At 38.3% G+C, this 25,411-nt stretch overlaps 2 protein-coding genes across 2 annotated transcripts in view; one reads left to right on the top strand and one right to left on the bottom strand.

Annotated features, from left to right (window-relative positions):
• The window catches only part of LOC111267190 (Tetratricopeptide repeat protein 2), a 38,486-nt gene extending 29,307 nt beyond the window's left edge, over nucleotides 1-9,179 (bottom strand). Inside the window, exons 1-2 of the mRNA XM_022845269.2 lie at nucleotides 8,928-9,179; nucleotides 8,141-8,527 (exon numbers count right to left, since the gene is read on the bottom strand). Of these exons, the coding sequence (XP_022701004.1) occupies nucleotides 8,141-8,256 (116 nt within the window). The 5' untranslated portion in view covers nucleotides 8,257-8,527; nucleotides 8,928-9,179. The remainder of the gene's footprint in view (nucleotides 1-8,140; nucleotides 8,528-8,927) is intronic.
• A 769-nt stretch (nucleotides 9,180-9,948) lies between these two features.
• The window catches only part of LOC111267181 (uncharacterized), a 28,149-nt gene continuing 12,686 nt past the window's right edge, over nucleotides 9,949-25,411 (top strand). Inside the window, exons 1-12 of the mRNA XM_022845254.2 lie at nucleotides 9,949-11,782; nucleotides 12,238-13,277; nucleotides 18,319-18,707; nucleotides 19,029-19,140; nucleotides 19,417-19,534; nucleotides 19,684-19,973; nucleotides 21,287-21,402; nucleotides 21,688-21,942; nucleotides 22,468-22,644; nucleotides 22,890-23,557; nucleotides 24,002-24,145; nucleotides 24,999-25,080. Of these exons, the coding sequence (XP_022700989.1) occupies nucleotides 18,411-18,707; nucleotides 19,029-19,140; nucleotides 19,417-19,534; nucleotides 19,684-19,973; nucleotides 21,287-21,402; nucleotides 21,688-21,942; nucleotides 22,468-22,644; nucleotides 22,890-23,557; nucleotides 24,002-24,145; nucleotides 24,999-25,080 (2,259 nt within the window). The 5' untranslated portion in view covers nucleotides 9,949-11,782; nucleotides 12,238-13,277; nucleotides 18,319-18,410. The remainder of the gene's footprint in view (nucleotides 11,783-12,237; nucleotides 13,278-18,318; nucleotides 18,708-19,028; nucleotides 19,141-19,416; nucleotides 19,535-19,683; nucleotides 19,974-21,286; nucleotides 21,403-21,687; nucleotides 21,943-22,467; nucleotides 22,645-22,889; nucleotides 23,558-24,001; nucleotides 24,146-24,998; nucleotides 25,081-25,411) is intronic.

Genomic DNA, 25,411 nt, shown 5'->3' with positions numbered 1-25,411 from the left:
GATAACTGAGCTTAAAAAAATTATAAACTGAATGAATCACAGTAAATATACCACTTCAAACTAGAAGAACAGGCGGGGCAACTGCCATTGACTGTACGCCCAAATTACGATATCTTACATATAAAGGATAATTAAAAATAATTTATGGCGAATCAAAAAGCTCACCCTTGCGTGGATTTAAAACCCTACCGATGATTTCATCTCGGCCTTATTTCGTGACACTACAGAACTCCCGGTGAGCATGCTACACCTATGTTTCTCTACCGAACTAACACGTTGAGACACTTTTCTAAACCTGATAGTAGGTAAATGGCCACTAAAGTATAGCGTTTCGTTTCTACATTTGATCTCTTCCATTTCTACAACATTAAGTGCACAGTTCGAAAGAGTAGTGGCCTATGATATCCCAGTGGAGACACCTCTGTGTTTTATAATCATAGAATAGGTGACCTCTTGTCAAGATTAGCTGACGGTAAGGTTGTCGCATTCTATACCCATGCATTAACATCGTAGCAACTTATATTCTCTTCGATAAGCCAGAGTCGGCACTCGTGCTAATAAAGAAGCATATTAATGGTCTGGAAACATTGTCGCTCCCCTCGATTTCCCCTTTAATTATAGCTGTTGACTTACACGTCCGCTTAGACTCACCAAACTCAAATTGCACATTAGCTCCGAAACATGTTTGCAAGTTATTGTTGTTGAATATTTAGTGTAAGTTCGGTACCTAGGTTTAGAAAACACGCTTGAACGTGAGTTACTGATGTGTTTGTAACGAATATTACCCGAAATAAAGTTCGGTTCTGTGGAAGAAGAGGACAGATGTATACGAATACACATCCAGATTACTATAGATTTCTTGGTGTCCGCGGGATCATTCCAGACTTCCAGAAATCAATTGCTGCCACGTACTCTGGACAAGGAAATTTTCTAGAGCTATCACACGAAGTCATCCCGGTATTTCGTGCTATCGATACAACAAGCACACTTTTTTTTTAAATCGTTTAGTTATTCGTCCGACCTACTATCCTCAGAAGATAAAGAGAGAGTCTCTTTCGCTTTTCCCGAAAAGCTTTAAACATTTTCAGGTTGTTACTAAAAATGCAGCCCGTAGTCTACCCTCCGGTCGCAGCGGTCGAAATAATGTACTGTATTACATAACGTCACATAACGGAAGAACGATCTAAAGATGTTATAAAGCCGGTAAATAGCAGAGGCAGGGCTTAAACCATACAAGTCGTGAATCGAACATATATCATAGCTTTTTATTGAATTGTGTTCTTTAATTAGTGTCTACATGCCGATGACGTGCCGACCCATTGAAGAGATGGCTTGGTATTGATGATTCTTGAAGGAAAAAGTGCCATCGTCATGGTGCGGAATCACTAAGAAAAGAATTTGCCACAATGGCTGTAGCATAAGAAATATTCGCAGTGAAACTATTAAAGGACAATATAAGCATTGATGACCCAGTGGTATAGCTACCTCTATTTGAGCCCACTTTTGCGCTTAGTTTTATTCAAACAGATGAGAAACCGACGAAATCTGGTCCAATTCGGTCTATAAGCGAATAACATGGTACTCTATGCTCCTAACAGATCCTAAATGTGGCAGGCTTTGGTTAGGCTTCACGTGGCGCTCACAAAACTGGGATTAACGGTCAACCTAGATAGGATCGCGGCTGAAGAAATTTTGTCTGTCACTGGATTTCCTCTTCGGTACGTTAACAGTTTTCTATATCTCAGGCTGCTCATCTAACTTTGAGGCTACGGCTTCACCCAGGACGTAATAAAAAAGTGATCGGGATCCCAAATCGGTTTCTTCTTGTGAGAGTACTCTGCCAATTCAACCTCAAAGTGACGCCGAGAGCGGCTGACAAGGTGAATATAATTTGGGAAGACATTACAATAGGTAACCTACACCCCTGCCCTCATTGACTTCGTTTTAAATTTTCGGCAATTGAGACTTTCTCCGAGTGGGAAGTTCAGCAGGTGGGAGCGAAAACTAGCTGAAATAGAAATTTTTTCAGCCACGGAGCAATAGAAGAAAATGGCTAGAAGAAACAAAAGCAGACAAACTATCACGTAGTTATGCGTTTCATAATCAAAGGCTTACACTACAAATTATGTACGAACAGTTGTTTCCATGAGCTTGACGAGATGTGTTTGTAATATATACGGGGAGAACTCTGATAAATACCATATAAACGGTTGCCTCCTGGTGTCTTCGTTCGAGAAGTTTTTATTTGTGATAACTGACCACTGGTGAACATTTCATATGTGCATACAACTTCGGTTTAGGACATATATACCTATTACATAATAGAACTAAACATTGGCAACGGCAACTCACATATGTTGTTATAAAATTTATTTTTTTAGGAAACTATGTATTTCAGGGGGGCACTTTTGAAAAATGCAGGCTGTCAGTCAAACATAGATTTAAAAAGTGATAGACCTTGTTAACAAGAACAGCCAGCTTGTAGCTCCAGCTATACAGGTATATAGATGTAGTAAATGACATTCACATGCAAAGAAGTCACATGGATAATAAATAGTAGAATGTACCTTTTTCTTAAATGACGTTGTCAAATCGTTCACTATTTACTGTAGTATTGATGTTCTAATAGGGTCTATAGCGCGGAATTCTTTAGCTTTTAAGCATAGCTCGTTTACATATATTTTCCTGTCATCAAACACTGATAAAAACCTGTTCTTATTTCACTATCCTTAATTTGCAAAACAGTCACATAAAATATATGACTAAATTCGTAACACAAACACATGAGTTACACGTTCTGGCATCGTCATCAGTTTTCTACTAATTCTTTAATATAATGTGGAAGCTGTCTTTGTTAACGAAATGGTAATATAATAACATTTGGGCTGAAAACTGATTTACGATATCACTAGTCGCAACCACCGAACCAGGGCTGGACTGAAAAGCTATTTTTTTTGCAGGTTAAACTTGAAATCATTGTATACTTTCCGGAAGATGAATACTGCCAATCGTTTGTGTCTCTCTAACCTTGCACATTTATTAAATCGTTCAATTATGTATCTGTACCACGTACTTACACGTGTGGCAGATAGGCAATCATAGAGTTAGGCGCGAGTCGCCGACAGTTTTGTTTACCTGTGCTATCGACGATAAGACATCACAAGACTCGATATAGGAGATCACTTAGTTCTTAAGCCGAAGAAAAACATAGTAACTTGTGAAAATTGATGTGAGTTGTGAAGTTGTGTGCGCATTGTGTTTTTGAACGAAAATTTTTATAAGATGCACTTGCATCTATGCTATATTTGTTTCAGTATGTATACAAGTATCATACGTAGTTACTATTGCTTAAATGCAGTGGTATAAATTATCTTTGAAGTTATGTTTACCTGAAGTTGTGTGACCACCCGCTGAATCTATCATATATATCATATAGCATATCAATAAGCCGAGGAAAAAATTAAATGAGATTTCTATAGTAATTGCGAGTAAACTGGAAACAAGTCAATTGCTAATTCTTATGCTTTTACAATAAGAGATGATGTGTAAAAGTGTTTTGTGTTTACTAAAGTTACAGCTTAATTATTATTGAGTGAGTGCTCAGAGAAGGTGAAAAGCCTATATGGTTGTACTAATCTGTAGAACTGGAGCATTAGAGAGCCTAGTTGTTTGACAGTACAACTTAAAGATGATGATAACTTTCATCAAAGGCCAAATATACGAGGGGACTAGTAGCAAACAAGTACCATGAGGGGAAGTTGGAACTCTTGGTTAATACTGCCAGAGACTCTGTGGACTAGTGTATACTGCGCATCGCTGTGGGACAGTCCGTACGTAGTGGGATATTTTATGCTGGGCGTCAACTAGCCACAGTAATTGCGCTGTGTGGTAGCTGTGATCTGCGTTTAAAACACTATATCTGCGATTTGGTCTATTCCTTGTTGCGGTATGTTACTATAGATAAGCGATTCGCCACCAATTGTTCGCATTAGTTATTTGATCTGTCTTAAAACACTATCCAAGGAATTAAAATAGCATGCGAGTCATTAAGTCTTAACACCCGAAGGCGAAACGAAATGCAAACATGCTGTTATTTGTGACTGTTCCATGATTAAGCGATAAGCTGTTTATGCTTGGACTATAAGTGTGATGCCTAGTCTAGATGAAACCAGAGGAAACTCTGGTGTCGATAATCTGGCCTGGGTATAGGGCGAAAGACTAATCAAATCATCTAATAGCTGATTCCTTCGAAAGTCTGCTTCAGTATAGCTGGGATACACGTTTAGTTTTATCCCATAAAGCGAATGATTAGAGGTATTGGAGCGTATATAGTTTCAACCTATTCTCAAAGTTTTAATGAATGTGAGTCTTCACGACTGAAGAACGTTGCTAAATAAGTATGCTTCGTGGGCCGTTTTTGGTAAGCAGAATTTACCAAGGTCGTACGTAAGGTAGAACCTTTGTTAGGTTAAAGTGCCAAAAGTTGAAATGCTCATGAGATTAATGCTAAGACTATTATTGCTTTTTTTCTGACAACACTCACAATAAGCACCACTAGAAATTAAATGAATTTAAAAAAATCTTAGTGCGGGTTACGCCCATTATTCCAACCTACCATTATACCGACCTTTTCCGCGCAACAAAGGGATCATTGTGTTTACCTCTATTGTGTTTTTGTGATGTATTTTTTTCGTATGCGTTGAGAAACTTGTAATCATTTCTAGGATTGTTGTTAACTATTTATCTGTCTAAAATTTTAAAAACTATTCAATAGTGATGTGAAGTCTTTATTTCATCCATAGTATAAATTCCCAATTATTCTTTAAAATAATTTTTACGCGTCAAAAAACCATCCTCTTAATACGCAGAGTTTAATCAAACAGGTCCACAACTTTATCTCTAAACAAGTTCGTTGTCTTTTTTAGGTTCCCTTTACGGACACTTTCTAAATACGGTTTGGTAGTCGTTAAATGGACAGAATTCATCCTATCGCCTTATTTACGTCCTTTTTTGTTTTCATTTAATACGACAAACTTTTTTTGAAAAATAGAAATCAAGTATTTCAAAAAAATAAATGGCTGCTGATTTTTTGAGATCAGCTGCAAAATTGAAAATGCACCAAAATGTACGCTCTAAACCTTAAATAATTTGCTATGTTACTGCGTTACAATTATAATTATATACTACAGATTAACACCGTCGATCAGCAGCAAGCGTACTTAAATATTTGAATAATTAAGCAATTATTACAAATATCAACGTGTTAAAAGGCAACCTTTAACAAAACCTGGAAAAATGAAAATTTACTCATAATATGCGATGGATATAATAGATTGTAAAACCGGTAACGGCCGTTTTTATCATTTTTCCCCACTTTTACCTATTAGTTGTTTGTTGACTTCTATCACCTAGTCAAAAATGCTCTCTTTCTTTCCTTTAAGTTTTTAAGGTGTCTAAAGTGCATTTTGGGTGCCTACTCAATTTCGTTGTTTGCCAAAAAGCTGTTTAAGCAGTACGAGATAGTTATGAAGCGTTATGAACTACGTGCCTGAGAGAACTACTCAAAGGTGGTTTGTGGAGTTCAATAGTGGCATTTTAGTACTGGAGGATAAACCTACGGATTGTAATTTTTTTTTTCAATCACTGCTAAACGAAGTTATAAACAGTACACTTGGGAGTACAGATAGGTAGCCCTAAAACCGGGCTGGGTAATGTCTCTACCGGCGGATCTGAAAATTTCTGGCGAGAAGAATTAAATAAATTGGTTGAGAAATCTAAAAAAAATATGGATAGGGTCTGCGAATATATGACTTAACTTATTGTTAGAGATTGAGCGAAACGCTCCGTTTTTGTTACGCGAAAAAACAACTCATACTTGCGTCACATTATAATACAAAGATAAAATATAAATTTCGGACTCAAATTAACACTAAAATGATTAGTAACTTATTACGGGAAAAAGCAAAAAAGAAACACAAACTTCCCGACAGAGCGTTCCACTAATGTGAAATAAATGTAACAAATTTCAAAGATAACTAGACATCAATTCGAAAGACCTACTTAAACAGTACCAACGTACTATGCTATAACGCATGTAAACAATATCTGTGTACATCTATAGAACGTCAGCCACAGCTTGTTATACAAAAACCACATGGAAAAGAGAATCGAAACCTAGTAAGGATAAAAATCGTATTTGACTAACAGGTTACATTTACAATACAGGGATATCAATTCACATCAACCAAGGGTGTTCTTTTTGAGTGTGCAGTACATAATATTGTAACTCGAAAGAGCACGCTCTTTTAACCTCTTTAACTTTTAGTTTTTTAATAGTAATTGTAGTAACCCAGAACTTTTAGCTTTAATGGGGTTTATCAATGTGCAACTTTTGTGCGTCAAATGCAAGTTTGAGGACTACTTGTTAAAGCTCATCAGTGGATAGTCAAACTCAGGTGATTCATATATGGGAAGTATAATTACTATTGTTTATCCCAAACATCCACATCGCTGTTACCACATTTTGAGTTACTTGGATCTTTAAACCTTGAGCGAAGCCACTTAATAAATAGAAACGCTTGCTTAAAATAAGTATGCATAATTTTCTGAACAACGTACTCAAGCGAATTCTCATAAGGACTACAGCAAGCTTGCTTCTTTCTAGGACACGCCAATACGTAGGGGTTTCCTCCCGAGGTGATAACGCCGTTATGTGTACAATGAAAAGATCAGAACAGAAAAAATATTTTGAACAATATTTAGACAGAATTAAATATTCTAGCTGCCTATCGAACAGTGGAATCATGTAATGACTAACGTAGTGCAAAAACGCTCATAATTTTAGCTTAGAAGGATCATCAGGCCAACATGCTGAGTTATATTTTTCGTTATAGTAGAGCCTTATAGCGTCTCGAGCTTAAAAATAAATAATTGCTCATATCTTGAGAATATTGACTTTAAAAGATAGAGGGTTAAAAGTAAACCTTTTATGGCACCAATTAGCGTAAATCTTTTACTATGTGTTCCTCTATTTTTTAATAATAATAATGTAATAATATTATATAATAATTATTTTATAATATTTTTTATAATAATTTTTTTTAAACAGTCTTGTTTCGGATGCATTTAGATTATTGCGATAGCCAGATTTTTTAAATTAGAGAACCGCACATAACTATTTTTGAGCACAGTTTCGGCCAAGCAAAATTTTCCCATTTTATCGGGTGACTGTTAACATTTGCTTGTAATTAATATGTTTACCGGAAACTATAATATAAAAAGGATCTTACTATTTTTGAGAGAACTTGTCGATAGTGTGCGTCAATGGAAAGTGTTTCACTGAAATCGTACTATTAGTAAGTTTTTAGTATTTCTAGGTCTCTAAACGTAATGCGATTCTAATTCGCTGCCTCGTTCTATAATTATAGCCCTGTGATTCTTGGTTCTAAATGTAAACGCACTTTAACCTAAAATGATATATTTATTGTCAAAATAAAATTAAACGTAGTCCTCACGGTAGTACGCATTTTGTTATCAAGTATAACACTTACTACACAAACCTTCAAGTTGAAATATAAAGAGCTTGAACAGTTGTGGAGTTGAACTACCCCATTTATTTACGCTAAATTAATCGAATGAATTGGTTATGATAACTTAAGGAAATTAAACGTAAGGAACATACTTGCTTATTAAAATATTAAAGGTATACTGTCTACGCAATATAAGATCGAAATGTAGATGTATGAAATGTAAAATTGATGAGCTTTTTTTTAGAACAAGCACGTCTGTATAATTAACTTCCTTTGAATTCAGAATACAGTACAACAGTAGTACGCAGGCTCAGACGTCAGCATGGTTGATAAAAGGTTGCGGGATATTACTATAATGGATAAGGTATTTCTTCCACACATGTGAGCACTAATGTTCACCGAAAAATTTTTTGTGGTATAGATTTTTTCCAGTATGAGCATATCTAGGCGTAAAATAGTTATAAAAATTAATTACACAAACACGTCGAAGTAAATTCAGATGAAAATCTGAATTTAATTTGAAATATTATGAATACTACATATTTGTAAGTTTAGGTTACTAAATCAGAATGCGAACTACAAATTATGTAACTATTACCACTACAACGTACTTTTCTCGGGTAGGTTCACTCAGTATTTCGCGGATCACTTGAGGCTCGTCGTCCATTTCCATGTTGTTTTCTCCTGAACCCATTCCTGCTGTTATGTGTGGAACAACTTTGTGCATCAGTACACTTTTATCAACTATGAATAGGAATATTTCGAATGGGAACGTTGACTGAATCTCTCCAAGTGATAACGATAATAAACGATGGTGACAAGTACACGCAAATCCACGAGCACATACACACACACACACGCACGAACTCCGAGCAACACGAGGCACACCGGTGAAGTCACGGGTAGACTGAGTCTTTGTTCTCGGATCTACGTTTTAAGTATCCGTTCGTGTTTTCGTAATCAGTTATCACCGAAGCTCATCCACAGCTCACAGTTCACTTATAATGTTATTAAAAAAATAACAGAAATATAAGCATAAAGTGTTCTTTTAACTTAAAAATTTAACGAACACAATACACAACGAAAATACTTATTATAGCAGCTGACTAATATATAAACATGACAATAATAATTACTATTATTATTATTATAACACTAGTAAAGTTATTGACAAAAACAAAATCTCTCTGATTAACTACATAGATATGTCTTGATGATACTGCAGTTCTGTAAAGCTAGCAGAATAGGATTAGATCACTGTTTCGGACAAGCGAGCCAAACAAAACATGGCCTCAGTCGGCGCGTTTCATTAAGAGTTAATTTACAGGTCTAAACTTGAAAACTAAGAATTCTACAAAAGCAGCTATGCAGCGCAAATATTTTCGTAGGAGATTTTACCCATGGAAAAAGGCGTAGATATCAATATGTCTTATTGCTGATGCTGTGCCATAAGCCGTTCAGCACACACATTCACGCATATACAAACACACAACTTGTCTTAATGACCCGTAAAACGTGTCCGTGGTGTAAAGACCGTTAACATCACCACCACGGTGCACTTGCACGCTAGAGTAATAACTAGCACGCTACGGCGACGATAGGACAAGCGGGCACCTAGTTTTATCTAGGCAAAACTGGTGTTTGCGAAAGAGAATGAGGAGGTTCTTGACCAAAGTGAAGGAGAGGAAGGTTGACATTAGCACAATTTCGAATGCACCCTCACATAACGGAATTTAGAAAAATGGGTGACTGTGAACGTCAATTAGACTTTTCCATATTATATATTGTACGTTCAAAACTTGCTTTTCTATCTCATGTGTTCCCTGTAGATCTTTAAATATAGAATGGATATATAACGTCGATATTTACATAGCTTAGTTGTTTTAATATAATGTATCTGAATTGTAACCAGCACCTGGCTCTTCGAGGCACTTCCTGATGAGAATAAACACTCTAACTTCCTTGATTGGCCGCCAGCTTAGCGGGTGCCAAAGCGCGCAATTGGACAACCTGGCGGGTGAACTTCTGCTGCACAGCATTAAAGCGTGGTAGAGGGACATGACGACGATATGAATATAACTGTATTTATACTATATCGTAAGTTTGATTCTTATTTGTTATCTATTAACGAAAAAGGAACAAAGTGGAAGGCTTATCAGATAATAAACCTTTATCGCGTTTACGAATCATTAGTAACCTATCAAGGACCGGCTACTTTGAGCTACAGTTCTAGCGAAATTAAGTCCGCATGTAATAAGACGTTAAGTGATTAAAAAATGCAAGAAGTATGTTGTTATACTGCAGACGGGTCGAAACGGTCATTCTCAGTTGACAGCAGTGTGGTGTCAAATCGAGCTGGGCTTACTAATCAATATGTTATAAATGAAAAGGGCATATTACTTTTTTATTATCCAAAAAACCCTGACGAAGCTCGGTAAACCTGATAGACCTAAAAATATACTGTAGTGACAATATCTGAATTCCTTTATTGCTTTTTTCAGTAAAGGCTAAAAAGGAAGATTTGAGAAGGTTGTATCCAAAATACCGTATAACACATTGCCATTGTAAATTTTTAATGAACACTCAATAAGCACTAGCTAAAGGAACGATAAGGCGAAGTGGGCTAACAACTGCAGCGGGGATTACAAATGGCTTCTTATATGTGTAACAATATCGATTTTTTAGTTACTAATAAACAAAAACATACGCTATCGTCTAAATCAAAGCTTTTGTGGGCTACGATGTAAGTGAGCTTCATTACTCAGGATATCCCTATTGAACTTATAACTGTGTATGATGTATTAAGCTGAAAACGAAGTTATTATGCCTTTTAGCAATCTAATAAATAAATATAAACTATTTTAAACTCATCAAATAAACTTTCAGATATGTATTACTATAGATTTTTGTTTACGCGATACAAGCCATCCAGCGCAGCCATGGTGCCAGTTCTCTGATGATTACACTTCAAAATAATTTAGGCCCAACATCGGCCAAATAAAAGTAACCTACCTCTGATTTAAAAGTTTGCTTACATATCATTGCTATGGAATAAATTTCAGCACCATTCGTCGTAGGAAAAAAAATTGTTACGATCTCGAAAACAGTAGCACGGAGAAATCCAACGCCAGCAAGCCCGCAGCACAGTTACTTATGCAGTAGATAATTTGTTTTAAATGCTATTGTTTTCGGTAATTTGATATAATCTTTCTATTCAAAGAAAATATCTTTAATCTATCTTTAATACTTGTTTTAGTTTTTAGTAAAGAATATTCTCATATTGCTTTCATTAAGGTTAATATTTGCGGAGTAATTTCAATTGAATAATAATTGTTGGTGCACATCAATTAATTACTCAGTTGTGATTTCCTTGCAATAAGCTCACAGTAAAGTTCACTGCAACCTTGTGCTTTTATTGTTATTATAGCTAATAAAATGCTTTGATAAAGACATGTGCGATGAAATAAAGCTTAAACATATTTAGTTAAACACACACTGTTTTCTGTGGAAGTAGGATTATGATGTCAATTACTATTAAAGTAGATACAGATTTGAAATTAGGATTATTAATTTTAAACTGAAAATTAAAATAAAATTTGCAAAATAGGGGCAAGTGCGTGAAAAAGGTTTATACATGATCTTCTGAACGATATACGGAAACCAACTGAAATTTGAATAACTTTGATCCAATTCAAGAAGCTACATAACGACGTTCAACGTAGTACAGAAGTTCCACACTCGATTGCTAAGCTACTTGCCTGTGAGGAAAATTATACTTGTCTGCTAGCTGTTGATATTTTTTATGTGGGCTGCCTAGCGCAGCTGTTGGAATTACAAAGAAGTTTCGTCTGATTTAGGTGGCGTCGTTGTTATTTTCCTGCTGCTCGGACCGTCGACACGGTTGTTTGTATTGTCGACGGACTCGTTATCGCCTCCGTTGCTTTTGCTGTTGTAGGCGAGATTACAATGTTTATATGGCGGATGTCGTGTTCGTAGAGAGCTAGTGCTATTGTATACGGAAGATAAGAAGGAGAGGAGTATAGCTGGCTGGCTGATATTGACGGAGAAGAAGATGGCGACTGTCGTCATTGCAGCAGCAGCAACAGTCCTAGCAGCAGAAGACCCAGTAGCGACCACCGCCGAACCCCCACAGAAACAGCATAAGCACGACTATGAGCACAGGACAAGTTTCGACGAGCAACAACAATTCCTTTCCTTGTCCATATTCCGTTCACCATAACAGTGTAGTTCCGGTAAGGCAGTAAGCATCGGGAATATGGTTAGCGCCAAGCAGGGTTACTCGCGTCACGGCAATAATTGAACTGCAACAGAACGAAGTAGGATAGCTGTTCTACTAGAAGATTGTGGTGATTTGCGAGTCACTGTTCTGTTAAAGCGATAGTAAGGGTGCCTGCTGGAGCTGATATTATTACGCTTTCGGCGGGTCCCTGTCTCTCTTTTTCCAGTCCTGTCTCGGCGTTCGTGTATTACGCCAAAATTATTTGTCTGATTAGTGCCTACGATAAAAAGACAGCTATGCTAATGAATGCAATCGGAATGAAGGCAGAACAGCAACAACGGCGTTCAAATCATGCTTGTCGACTAAGTAGCATTGAATTGTTTAGTTTAACCTTCGTTAACTTCTCCTTGCATGTATAACTTACTTGCCCGGGCTGTACTACTTCGTCTAAATCGGATATCCTCTAAGCGAATGAGGTGGACCGCAGTTACGCATGCACAAAGTACAAAAACACAAGCATAAAAAAACATGACACGAACGTGTTGTGTCGGGCACGTCTGTCGATAAACAAATTGCTGCAGCCTTCTCGGCTATTTCTACAAAGAAAAAGACAGGAGACAGACGATTTTTCCAGGACGTCGCCGCCGTAATCTTCATTTATTCTGTTCACTAGATCGAATCGAAAGATTTTCACTGCCGTTATTATCATCGTGTCATCTTATTGTCACCAGCATAACCATCATCACCCGCTGCTGTGCTTGTGTGTCCGAACATGTTCTTAACGGTGTTCCTAAATACGCGTGCGTGTGTGCCGATGTAAATGATTCAACTGTTCCATCTACAATCGGATTTTACTAGACTGAAGATATATATCAATTCATATATATATATATATATATATATATACATATATATATGTATATATATATAGATACATTAGGTGAAAGAAGAAGCGGAAGGTAAGAATGTTTAAGAAGAATTGTATGCGTTTGTTAGAACTCAGTGTAATTCCAGGACAACATTGTTACGTCATAGCCAAAGAAAAAAGAACTTGAATAACAAGGTTCTTCGACTTCTTAATTCTCCTCATTGCTCACTGCTTAATTATTCCATTCCCACATAGCCAGCGCTGTCCTGAAACGCTGTGCTGATTACACACGTTCGGAAGTATAATAGCTATGTGAACGTTTGGTAAAAAAGGCAGCCACCAATCATCACTGCCGATGTCCTCTAAACATCGACAACAGAGAAACAACGATTCAGAAACAACAGTTTAGGGTACACATCTGTGGCTACTGTTTTTTATATCCTAGTGGAGTGTTGAACGTCTCGTCGGATATGCTGAGTCCTATATTAAGTGCTGGATTTTATCATTAGACCTTGTTATATCCTCCGGACAAAAGGATCTCTCGCAAAAAGTGACGGCATGCATCCGTTAACGAAAGCGGTTCAGCTGACGTCGCCGCCTTGCAACTGCAACGAAGAAACTGTTACTCTTGTGTAGAAGGGTACGTATGTAACGCTATTCAACACACTAAGTTCGCACAAAGATTTGTATAGTATAGACATCCATTATTCATGTTTTCATCTTACATACTTCAATCCGCAGCGAATTAGTCGATATGTTTGCCTTCAGAGCCTGGGAACAGCTTTGGTGGGCAAGGTTCGAAATCCGGCACAAACACTCCTTGTGCTGTGCTGGGGATAGCCGTCTGGAACGATGCTTATGGGACAGACATGAAAATCGAAGCACTTACAATGTATTAAATGTCTGTATATGTAATATATGATTATTACAATATTCATCGCGTTAGAATATATACCATGTTGGTATTGAGTAGTTCATTGCAACAATATGATATAGATGCTCTACAATCGTATACTGCATTCATATGTGCTTATGCGTGCATTTCTTGATAGGTTTTTTTTTCAATAATATGAATCAGAAGCTTGAGCATCAACATCGATGCTTTTTCTTTACTCCTTTGGAACTTATTTCTAACCCTACATTTAACAGTTCAGTGTTCGATTTTTCCACTTTATTTCTTCCACTTTGATTTCTTCTTTAACTCCGCCGAGGTTGTGATTTACGCATAATTAGGTTTTTTGTTTATTTACTTTAACAAACAGTCTAATTACTCAAATAAGCAAAATCTGTTTGATTTGTGAGGTATAGTATAAGATTTTGATTTTTCATTTTTATTTAATAGTATTTAAATTCAGTTGCGCTGTATATTTTGGTTGGGTATTTAGGTCTTTTATCTGCAAACCATGGCTCTATATAAGTTGAATGAACTTAAATTTGTAAATATGCAAAACTTATTCAGTCATCATAGAGATATGGCTGTAGGTTGCCATATAAACTGACGGAAATATCTTAAACACGCCGTCTCCGTAACTTGTTTGAAACGCTCCTGATCGAGTTGCAGGCAATAGGCTTTTAGCGCGGAAAGTATTTTTCAGATCGAATCCGATTTGCGGATATTCGTAACGTTTGATAGTAAAATGGCAGTTGATGTGTAAGTAGCGGGCTAAGGTGGGTTTCCACGAAACCGCAAACCCCAACTTCTACCCTATGCTATACGTGAAGTTTATATTGGATTGTCGAAAATGAACTGACCCAAAAACTAAAATTGAAGCAAATATTATATGTCAAAATAATATTAATAAAATACATGCGCATGAAAGACGTTCTGCTGTTTTGTTAATAACACCATGATCCCATTATTATAAAACATCTGGGCGATAAATGGTGGCGTGTGATTTTTGTATCCCTCCATTAAAACTAAGTTAACACTGTTAAGTTTCGCACAAACCGAAACATTGATGGTAGTCTGATAGTACATGATCTGGGTACTACGGCGGATGTATTTAAATTACCCATCTAAATTTTCTTAATCTTTGCCAAGTAGCCAAGGACGGATGTGGTCTGACGCGGCCTCTTCTGTTCGCTAATTCCTGTCTGTTTTTTCAATGACCTGTTGTAATCTTGTAAGTTATTGACAGAAATCCGAATCAATCATTTTGCCAGGCGGCAGTAATGCGTAAGGTATGATTTCTTTGCAAAATCCACCAAACACATAGCATCCGCTTCTTTTTGCGTCGGCCTGGGCTACAGATTGTGGAACACATTTTGATTTGCACATTATTGTCGTATGTGATCCACTTCTCATAACCCTTAATCAACCGATTTATAAATACCTAGATTTCGTTGCGTCTGTGTAGAGCTGCGCAGATGGAACCCTTTGACGTCAATTCGTGTTCAAACATGGATCTCTTTATAGCCAACTTGCTTGAAATGGTTTAAAACTAGCGATAGATGTTACTACTTGAGCGACATCATGGCTACTCACGAGTTGGTCTAGTTCAGCTTGTGCAATAAGTTAATCAACTGGTCGACCACAACAAGAGGCATTTGTCGCAAAACTGTTTCTTCGTTTTTTTCGATACACATCTTGATCATAAAAATCATACTTTTTTTCGGTCTGAGCATCATCTGCATCTTTATCGGAATAAAATTGTCCATATAGCTAATTTTTGCAGGAACTTATGGATGCCTACGATGCCCATCTTGCCTACGATTTTAGCACATTTTAGTGCATATTACTGTTCAACCCCAGCTTTCAACGGACATTATTACCTGAGCGACGTGATTTTAAAGTCATATAGCTAGAAAAACAATCTATACCTTTTCGACAACCCAATATAAAACACTTACAAAAATTCATCATGGATCTGCACCATATTAACGTCGGAGCAAATAGTTACTAACAGGATCCTGTTGGCCGCTTTAAGTAATTGCAAATTAAACCAATCATACCGCTTGCATGTCAGAAATTGACAGTCCGATAGTCTCACACGATCCAGATACGTGCCTGCTTTAGGACAAGCGAGCGACTCATTCGTAGAGACAAAACCAGATGGGAATAAAAATTAAAAGAGTTTACTAGCAACATGCGAGGTAAAACGGCGGCAATAACATTGAGGTTCCCACAGCAAACAGGATGAAAGCTTTGTGCGTTAATTACACTGAAATAGGTGGAAAACTCGCTTCTCTAAATTGCTGAAAACGGCCAAAATAAAAAAATGTCCGTCACCCAAACGCAAACTAACTGGATGTTTTAGCCATTAGTCGATGACGAAAATAAATCTTCAGGAATAAGAATATTCCTAAATCAACTCTGACACTCCACTTCGCATCGCCGTATATTCATTTACACGACTGAAATCAGTTAGTGAACAGCATGCTGCTCCAGAAGTGTTAATAGCTATATGTTAACTAATATGCATAGATGCATACAATATTCGACTGTAGAGAAGTAAGTAGTGAAGCGAGAACAGATTATGATTCATGTTTCGGTAACCTGTAAATCGGCTTCATATATTTATAATTGGTCTTTACTCAAAATAAGTGTTACCATATTCTATTAGGTTCATAATAATTGGTTACAGTTTCGATCTGCATGTGTTTCGAGCAGCAACGATACATACCACACAAGCTGTGTGTACAGAAGGAGTTGTTTTTATATAACTCGATAATTTGTGAAGCCTAGATTCTGTGACAGCTGTCATCAAAAAGGCGGTAGATGCATCATGGCTATTAGAAAAATGTTTGTTGTGTGTAGCTATCGAATTGCTTGTTTGTGTTATTGGGTATTGACTTAGCTTGAGATCAATGCGCACATTTTGTAAGTGTGCTTAATATATATATAGATTTACCATGAGCACTTGTCGTCTGTTCTTATATACTTTGTGCATTTGATAAATAGACCGGCGCAAGATAAGTAAGTTAAATAGTGCGCCAGATAAGTCCATCCTTGATTTGGCTGACCCTTTAAGACAAGAACCTTAGTCATAGGGAGGCAGTTTTATGAAATGTTGACTCTTTATTAGCGTTATATCTGCTAGGAAGGAGATCGGAAATGAAACCGTATGTTTTCAGAATATGTACTTCTGGCTTTTGAGATACTTATGACACTGCTACTAGAGTCATAAGGTACACACTAGACCCCTTAACCACGTGTCCTTCACATGAGTCTTCCCAGCTTTGTATTTTCGGCACTGTTTTTTCCTAGAAAATATCCCTCCCTTTGATGTCAAATTCCTCTAATGATTTGGTAGGATGTCAAATCGTAGTCATAATTTTTCGTGCATAAGTTCAGGTCCTCTGTATTTCGTGTCTGTGCCATAATAATGTTTCAACTTACTTTCTCGCTTTCACATTTTTCGCTCTTTTGCTACTTTAAAAAAAATCACACATTTAAAAATTTCAAAACCTTGTGAGCTCTTCATTCTTCGTAGAAATTACTTTTTTTTTGAAGGAGATCCCTCAAAAATGTTTTGCATGAATGCCACGAATTCTAATCCATATGTTTCGTAACAGACGGGCAACCTGGCCCCAGTGATGACATAGTTGGTGGCATCTTGGCCCGCAAAACTTTAAAAATACATGGTGGCTTGGATTTAAATTCGAGTGTAGACACAATCCGTTGCGCTGAGGGGTAGCCATCTGGTCATGTGCCCAACAGCGATACCGGGCATAAAGCACGAAAAATTTAACCTAGCCGAGTTTTACGGCCAGTCTAAACCGCATTTAAAAAACTGCGTAGGATAAGCAACATACGCGCCTTGGCAGCACGTCATATCCTTGAAAAAATAAAACAGCGCTTATGGATACGGTTTTTTATTATTATAGTCTTATAGATGCAGTAATCATTTTTTATAGCACGCCTAACGAGCGTGGGATTATTTGAACTATAATGGATCGCTAATGTCGCTGACGAATTCTCAGAATATGGCTGCTGTCTATTCTGGGTTCTGTGTTTTGAGACATAGGATCCTGTTGTTGTTCAGTTCACTTCCAAAAGTGCAACCTTTTGGTGAGCTAGCACCGCGGCAATTGGCTAGAAGCAATGGTAACCTTTTTCGGGGCATTAAACGAGGCCCTAAAATTAGGACTCGAAGAACTTACATAATTCTTATAACAACAAATTTTTGTGGTGGACTAAATGAAAGATTTATTACGATTCAATTAATGCATAGCAGTCGGCGGCAGCAGTAAACCGTGAAATTCTGTAAGCTTACATTACTGGCGCAGTCAAGGGGATTCTTGAATGAGTCACTGGCTCTCATATCCTTCAAACTGTGTGTTGAGGTCTGAGAAGCTAAGCATTAAGGGATGTACATTACCGACAGATTTCATCCACAACGAATCGGAATGTCGCTTCAATCCCAAGCAAAACTATGAACCAACATGAAATCTTCGTATGGCTCAGAGAGCGTCCCGAGACAAGGATCCTTTCATACCATTGTGGTGAACAAATCGATGTTTCAATCTATATAAAAATCTAGCTTTAATTATATTATAATCCTTATAGCCGGCAAGCAAGAATGCTCTATATTGATGCAATAAACATTTACGTACAACTATTTATAAATAACGCGAGTTGATCACCAACAAGTGGGCATTATTAAATTTATCTTTTTGATGAACAAAATGGCGATTTGTTCACTAAGATTTATTTTTTTGTGTTCTTCTTGCGCTGACAGCCACAGCCACCACACCTCAGTGGTGGGCTGAGGGCCCTAAACAAAACACCGTCGGCCGTCGGCCGAAATAGGCCGCGGCAGTCGGTGGTGGTATGGACGAGCGCGTTCCCATTAATGGTCTTCCGCCCGGCTATGCGTCTGGTCTGGGTTTGGGCTTACCGCCCCACCCCCTCACAAGCATTGGCGGTGGTGGTGGTGGGAACAGGCCTCAGCAAGGTGGAGCTGCTTTTTCCTCTGGAACTTCGGCATATCACGGAGCTTCTGGTTTGCATCACCCCACTCCGCTTGGCCCGGTGCCAACGAGTGCAGGCGCATCTAATATCGCTTACGGGCTGGCAACTAGGCCGCAAACGCCAACCTCATCGCAAACGCAACAGCAGCAACAACAGGTATATTTGTAGATATAAGTTTATTCTCCAGTATTATATTTTATACACTGACACGATATTTAGTACCGGTAAAAGTTCCGCAAAATGACTTACACCATTAAGTCATTTCGAGCATCTGAAGGTAACAAACGTCGGCCAAGTAAGTAATTGTCTGCACGCCACGTTGGCAGTTCTAAACAAAGAGGCATGCCACACATTTTGATATCGGTCCATCTTAGTGAAATGGGCGTTAATTACATTTATTAAAGTGTTGTTTACCGAACTGTGGACATTATTGTTAGGCGTGAAAGTAATCAAAGATGGTTCTTGAAATATTTCTAGCCGCTATATGTTCCGGCCTTGTTGGCCACCCCCGGTCCGATTTCGGCAACAGGACTTTCGTCAAAACTCGACTATACAACGACGGGAGCACCGCCTTCCGGACTTACGCCAGGTAACCTCTATTTCCACATTAGTTATATGTGATAGTCCAAGATCATGACGAGCTTAAGACTACATTGATCTGTGTATGTATTGCAGAACCTAAGTCGTAAAACCAATGTCATGGACAATTCTGCGATTCGTTTATTTTTACGTACGACTTTCCTATATCTAAGTATCTTCCGCACCTGCAAATAATAACCAATAAGAAGTCGTTTAGAATGAGCAAATCAGATATCGCCTTCATTTACATCTTTTGTAAAATTCTTTAATCATTCTTCTGTTTCAGTTCCATACGGAAGCATGACTGGTCTGCCATCGGCAGGCCTTTCATCAAGTTATCCGATGCCGCCTTTTGGTGGCGCGCCGGTGTTATATCACCCTTCTCCAACAGCGCCGATGGCAGGGTAAATATAGAGTTTTGTTCACTCCCATGACTCTTGGCTTTCAGTGCATTCCATGATTTTTAATATTTAATACGGCACATTATCAAAAAACGCATTATTAAGTGGCGGCTGGTTGCGTAGTTAGATAGTTCCGAACTCGTTCATTTCAGGTATATTTCGTCATCGTATGCCACCCAGCAGGCATTGTTGAATGCACAAGCGGCAAGTTCTCTGGCTCTGCCACCTTATTATGGCCATCCGGCAACACCTTCACCTTCTCCCTTGTATTCTCCCGCTCCTTCGGTGGATGGAACTTCTGAAGCTCTACACACCAAAATGTTGTCACAGACACCTACTTGCCAAACAGCCCTAACGGGGAGCTTTAAAAAGAACGCTCCACTTCATTCAAGTCCATTTCTATCAGCAACTTCGACATCGACGACATCAGTCATTCTCCCAGGTATGGCTCGATAATTGTGTTATAACATATATGAGTCCTCCGTTTTTGAGGTACTGCGCTACTTTAAGCAACTCTAATCGGACAAGACAGTTGAACCGAACCTGGTCCAAAATGAGTTCTGGAAAATTGCGTGTGACATTTTCCTTTGCTACACGAATCTATTCAGTAGTTGTGTACGATATTGTCACTTCCCCACACGCTGAAATTAAGTCTTCATAAGCGTAATATTTTAAAGAAAAAAACAACCCGTTTGAGCAATTTTCTTGGATGGCAAAAAAACTGCTGCTGCTGCAAATTTATGGCTTATCTTATCACAGATCGGCTGACAAAATTTCTGGAAGTTTGCTCACGTATGCGTTTAAGACGTTAAATAGTATGAATTTTAACCTTCACGGCATGTATTATGCTGCTTCAAGAGGTAGACCGTGTCAGTCGTGATTTAAAATTGGTACTCTCTGCTGTGTACAAGTTTCGACAAAATGGATAACAACATTGCTGCATACCAATGGTCTTGAATCGAGTCGGTCTGATGTCCAGCAAGCTCTCGCCAGGGCTTTAGTGTTACGTGAATGAGGCTCAACTGTTGATCAACATAAACGATACAGAAGCCATGCACTTCCACCGTAGAGGCCGCCGTACCGTTCCCGACACATTCCGCATAAATAGAACGATGCTGTAGTACGTAAAGATTTCAAGTATCTGGGGGTGTGCTTGCCCACGAACGGCTAAACTTTTGCTCAGCACATCACGAAGACCGTGCGGCAAGCTGTAGTTGCAAGTGTGGGAATATGTGCATCCTCAAGACTTATTGAGCACGGCTTTGGCGTAGTTTGAAATAAACGTGTCCTTGATTGCTTACTAGAACATCCAAATTGTTTAGGAACGCTTCTTCTCAAAGCAGCTGGAAAGATTTGACTAAGTAAGACATTCATTCTCGAAGCAAGCCGTAGATCTGCATCGTTCATCATTGCACAAGTATGTGTAGACGACACACTGATATTTAAAGAGGATCTGGGACGTAAATCCAAACTCAGTACAATTGATCATGGCTTCTATGACACAGAAGTTATAACAAATAGAGCTTGGAAACCGCCAAGCAGAACAGACCGGCACATAGTTACACGTTTTGCGGCAGGGGTTTCATCACATTATATGTAGGATAGTGGGTTTTCCATCGCCAATGACTACATGTAGTGTCATTAGGAAGCCCCTCCGATTGGGCACACCGGTCGTAAAATTAAAAATTTTTGAATGCATACATTCGTAGAATAAAATCATCTTTATATATATATATATATATATATATTTGATAGGCCACCTGACATCTCCTCTACACGGCGGGAGTTTTCAATCAATGACACCTGGTGCCACACCGGGTGTCACACCAAGTCCTGCACCTCCCACGCCTTCAACACCTACGTTACAAAAGGTAAAAAATGCATGCCTTATATTCGTAAGGTCGAAAATTTATGTTTCTAATTAGATTAACAAGAACAGAAGCTAACATATACCGATTGTGATCCACTACAAAATGTATATGTATACCAATACTGAATACCTTGTTACAGTCAACTTCCAGCTGATTTTATTTTCTATAAAAAATTGCACCTGCATGTGATATGTATAGATTAGTAAATTTAATAAAATTAGAATAACGTAATCACGTTCCAACAGCACTATCCTTATTTCTAACATTTCATTACTCTTTCATTAGCCAACCCCTACAAAAGTTGTAAAAGGAGGTATTAATCCACTGTTCTCAGCCGAGCACCTGTTTGGCCACCAATTGCACGCAACCCAAGTAGGTGCGCAAGGTCTTCAACCCAGCAGCGTTTTAACTGGTGGGGGTCACCAAGGGATATCACCCCATTCTGGTATAACTGGCCTGCAGGGGCTACCAGGGCCTATGATGCAGCCGCCTGGACCGGCACTCCATTCTCCAGGTGGCACTGTCGTAAAACGGGAACGGGTGCGTGACGTATTTCAATACAATTCAATTACAGTGTATAGTATACAATTCAATGTATAGTAGTTTACGGTATACAATTCAAATACAGTTTGCTACCTTTCGTGCGCTTTTAACTTTTACCACGTCATGCTTACGTTAGATCGTTAAAAAACTAATTATTGCTGCTCGTATCCCTTAAATGTCCGTACATATAGAGTTGCAACAGTAAATATATATACAGCACCACATAATGGCCTTCTAATTTGTCAAGAGATGTTTTTTTTTATATAAAAGGTTACGTAAATTTCGACAAAACTGAAAGCATAATGTAGAGCTTCGAAGTAACGCGACCCGCTTGAAATATATTTTTGTTTCGACCTTCTTGTTGAGGATAGCATTGCAGGTACATAAGGAAAAAATGGGCCTCTGCCACTGCAAATTTTGTATAGTAACAAGTGTTTCTTTTACAATTACTATTAGTTAATATGGTTCACCATACGGGTACGGCAGTTATGGCGGATTATTCATGTGTTCTTTTTACATCAGACGAGTCCCGTGGTGAAGCGAGAAAGTCCTTCGCCTCTCGGCGTCGCACGTAACGGCAACGGAGGCAGTACTCTTACTTCAGGTTTCCCGGTGACTACGCTTCCTGCACCTACGCCAATTCATCCTACAGGCCCAGTCCTTATTAAACCCAAACCAGAAATGCCAGCTAAACCAAAGGTGAAAGAACTCAAATATTTTACTTTGTCTTTTTAGCTGAAAACATTGTACTTAAACATTTTGTTTAGCTTGCTTAAAAGTTCATTAAAACGTAGCGAATATGTTATACGAACGTCATTTATACATAGCGGGGCCAATCTTTAGGCAGATATGCACGCATATTTGAGCCAATGCGCTTCGTAGTTCTACTGAACAACTAAACAGATTAACTTACTATAAATGTTTATGATCATTTGCTTCTCTAGGCGATACTTCCAAAACCACAGCCGGTATTGGCGACTGCACAGAGTTACCCGTATCGGCCTATGATGAAAATAGAACCCACTTCTGTTGGGTCGCCTCTCTCCCATGCCACCATGCTCGGGCTACCAGTAATGGCCGGTATATCTGGCTTGCCAAGTGGTCATCCATCCCATCCTTCGACAGCGCTCTCAAACCACCATCCACCCGTACTCGCGCATCAACCAGCTGCATCTCTTTCACAAATGGCTTCACTTTCCTATACAGCGCCCTTGTCTCATCCTAGATTAACATCGAGTGTGACTTCGTCCTCACATTCATCATCCATCGGGCCATTATCAAGTCATCCTGGTATTTCCAGTGTAAACAACCACTTACCTCCGTCTGCTGCTGCTGCTGCTGCGGCAGTTGCTTGTGTTTCATCTTCATCTTCGCCTGCACCCCCGCCTACATCAAGTGCTGCCGCTGCAGCAGCAGCTCACGCGGCGTTTGCAGCCGCCGGGTACCATCCGGCATATGCTGCAGCAGCGGCAGCAGCTGTTTTTCATCAACAACACCAACAAGACCTGGCTATCAGTAATCAGCAGGTTGAAAACCATCGACAAATGTCGCTTCAGACAGGAGGGACTATGTTGATGCCTCAGCCTCGCAATAGTCATTCGATGCCTCTCAGGTACAAGTCACAGAAAACATAGAACCAATAGCCATCTGCATGAATGGTCCCTCCCAAAAAAAGACACATCAACCGTATTCTATTTTGTGAGGCGGCAGTTTAGTCAATCCCAACTGCGCGCAGAGCCTATAGAATGAGCCAAAATTATATTGAAACGATAATACTAGCAAGTCTCAAATATCTGATTACTTCATAGTAGTTAAATACTTAAAGCACTTGTTGGCATTGCAGTGACTTCATGCTATTCTAACTTAACTTGAAAATATTTTGAATGTTTTACTTTTACTAGGGTTCATAATTGAAAAATCTGGTCCTAGTGAAATAAAGATTGACTTAAAGGAAGATCTATTAGTTTTTAGTACAAATCGTCCTTAGTTACGCAAGTGCAGATTTATTTCTCAAGGGATTCATTTCTATTTATAACATAGTTCTCGTCTTCTGTAGATTACCGGAACCGTCATTATGTTCAGGAGGAAGATCGTTCGTGTCTCATCTGAGTTCACTGTCGAAGGTTATCACGGCTACATTTGGTCAACCCGAACAAATGAGCATAAACCACCAAAAGCTGGCACAGATCAGTCAACAAAGGTAGCGCTCATTTTCTAGATTTCTTGAAATTGTATTTTATCAAAGCTGCCATCGTATAGATCCTATGTAAATACGAGTATTTTCAACCTCTTTAAGTATACAAATACAATTAATATGATAATGGAATGGCCAGTAGTCAAAATGCACTAACTTGTCCTGGAAAATACGGCGAAAGTTCCTATAGATGTAAGCTATATAAATCTCTATAATGTTCTCTCTTTCTCTACCTCTATAATAACAAAGATTACCTTTTTCAAAAGCGTTCTTTCTGAATTCGAGAGCTGATTTATTAGTGTTGCTCAACCACACCCTCACCAGGTAAATTTATCATCTTCAAAAAAGGCTCGAATAATTAAGAAGTCGGTTTTCAATTATATAACCCATTTTGAGACGATTCTATAATTAATCTTGGTACTACTATCGTGGTGTCTTTTTCGTTGAGGTGGCAGTGCAATTCCGTGTTAGAAATCATTTGATTGACTTTTTTAGCTTTCGAAATAGTTCTTTCAAATTGGATGACGTGCTCCCTTACAAAGATAACGGCTCGATTCCGAATCGAGACGTCAGAATGATCGGCAAAACATGTTTTGCCTCTTCAGTTGTTTTTAGAGACTTTCGTCACGTTTTCTATCTTGAGTATTTACTATCGCAACTTCCTCTAATTCTTATACATAGCACGTGCAACGTAAGTTATAGAAGGAAAAGTTGCCTTGCCATCTGCCGAAGCCCTCGTGTGCAATTACATTTTCTGGTTACAACCAGCTCACCTGAATGATTTGCTATTTTTCTCTGTATGTTTTATGCGCAATACATGAAATTTTAATTAATTAAGAAAAATTAATTCCCATTTCAGTGTAATAGCAGCGGTTGCTCAACAACACAAGGAGATGGAGAAACGGAAAGAACGTGAACAAAAAGATCGTGAAAAGAAGAAGGTACTTCATATTGACAAAGGAATAACTGCGCAAAAAGCTAGAGGGTTTTCATTGATAAATTTGGAAAGCTCGAGGCAGTTTGAACTCCAAATAAACTAATTTATGTTCCTCTTCAGAAATCTAGATAGCATTTTGTTTCTGGATAGTCATTTTTTGCTCTAACCACGATTCTATGTTTACGCAACTAAAACGTTAGTGAACTCTTATTTATCAAAAGATGATCTTTTGAGTTTAGATTTGATTTAGGTTAGACTTGCGCGTTGATTTCACAAAAGTTATATTTTTTATTATAAACTTATTCACTTTCGTCTGGTAGCATTCTAAATATTTG

Source organism: Varroa jacobsoni, unplaced genomic scaffold (assembly GCF_002532875.2).
Source record: "Varroa jacobsoni isolate VJ856 unplaced genomic scaffold, vjacob_1.0 scaffold_1155, whole genome shotgun sequence".
NCBI lineage: Eukaryota > Metazoa > Arthropoda > Arachnida > Mesostigmata > Varroidae > Varroa > Varroa jacobsoni.
Note: the sequence above shows the minus strand (reverse complement) of the source record. Positions and strands in the feature narration are given on the sequence as shown.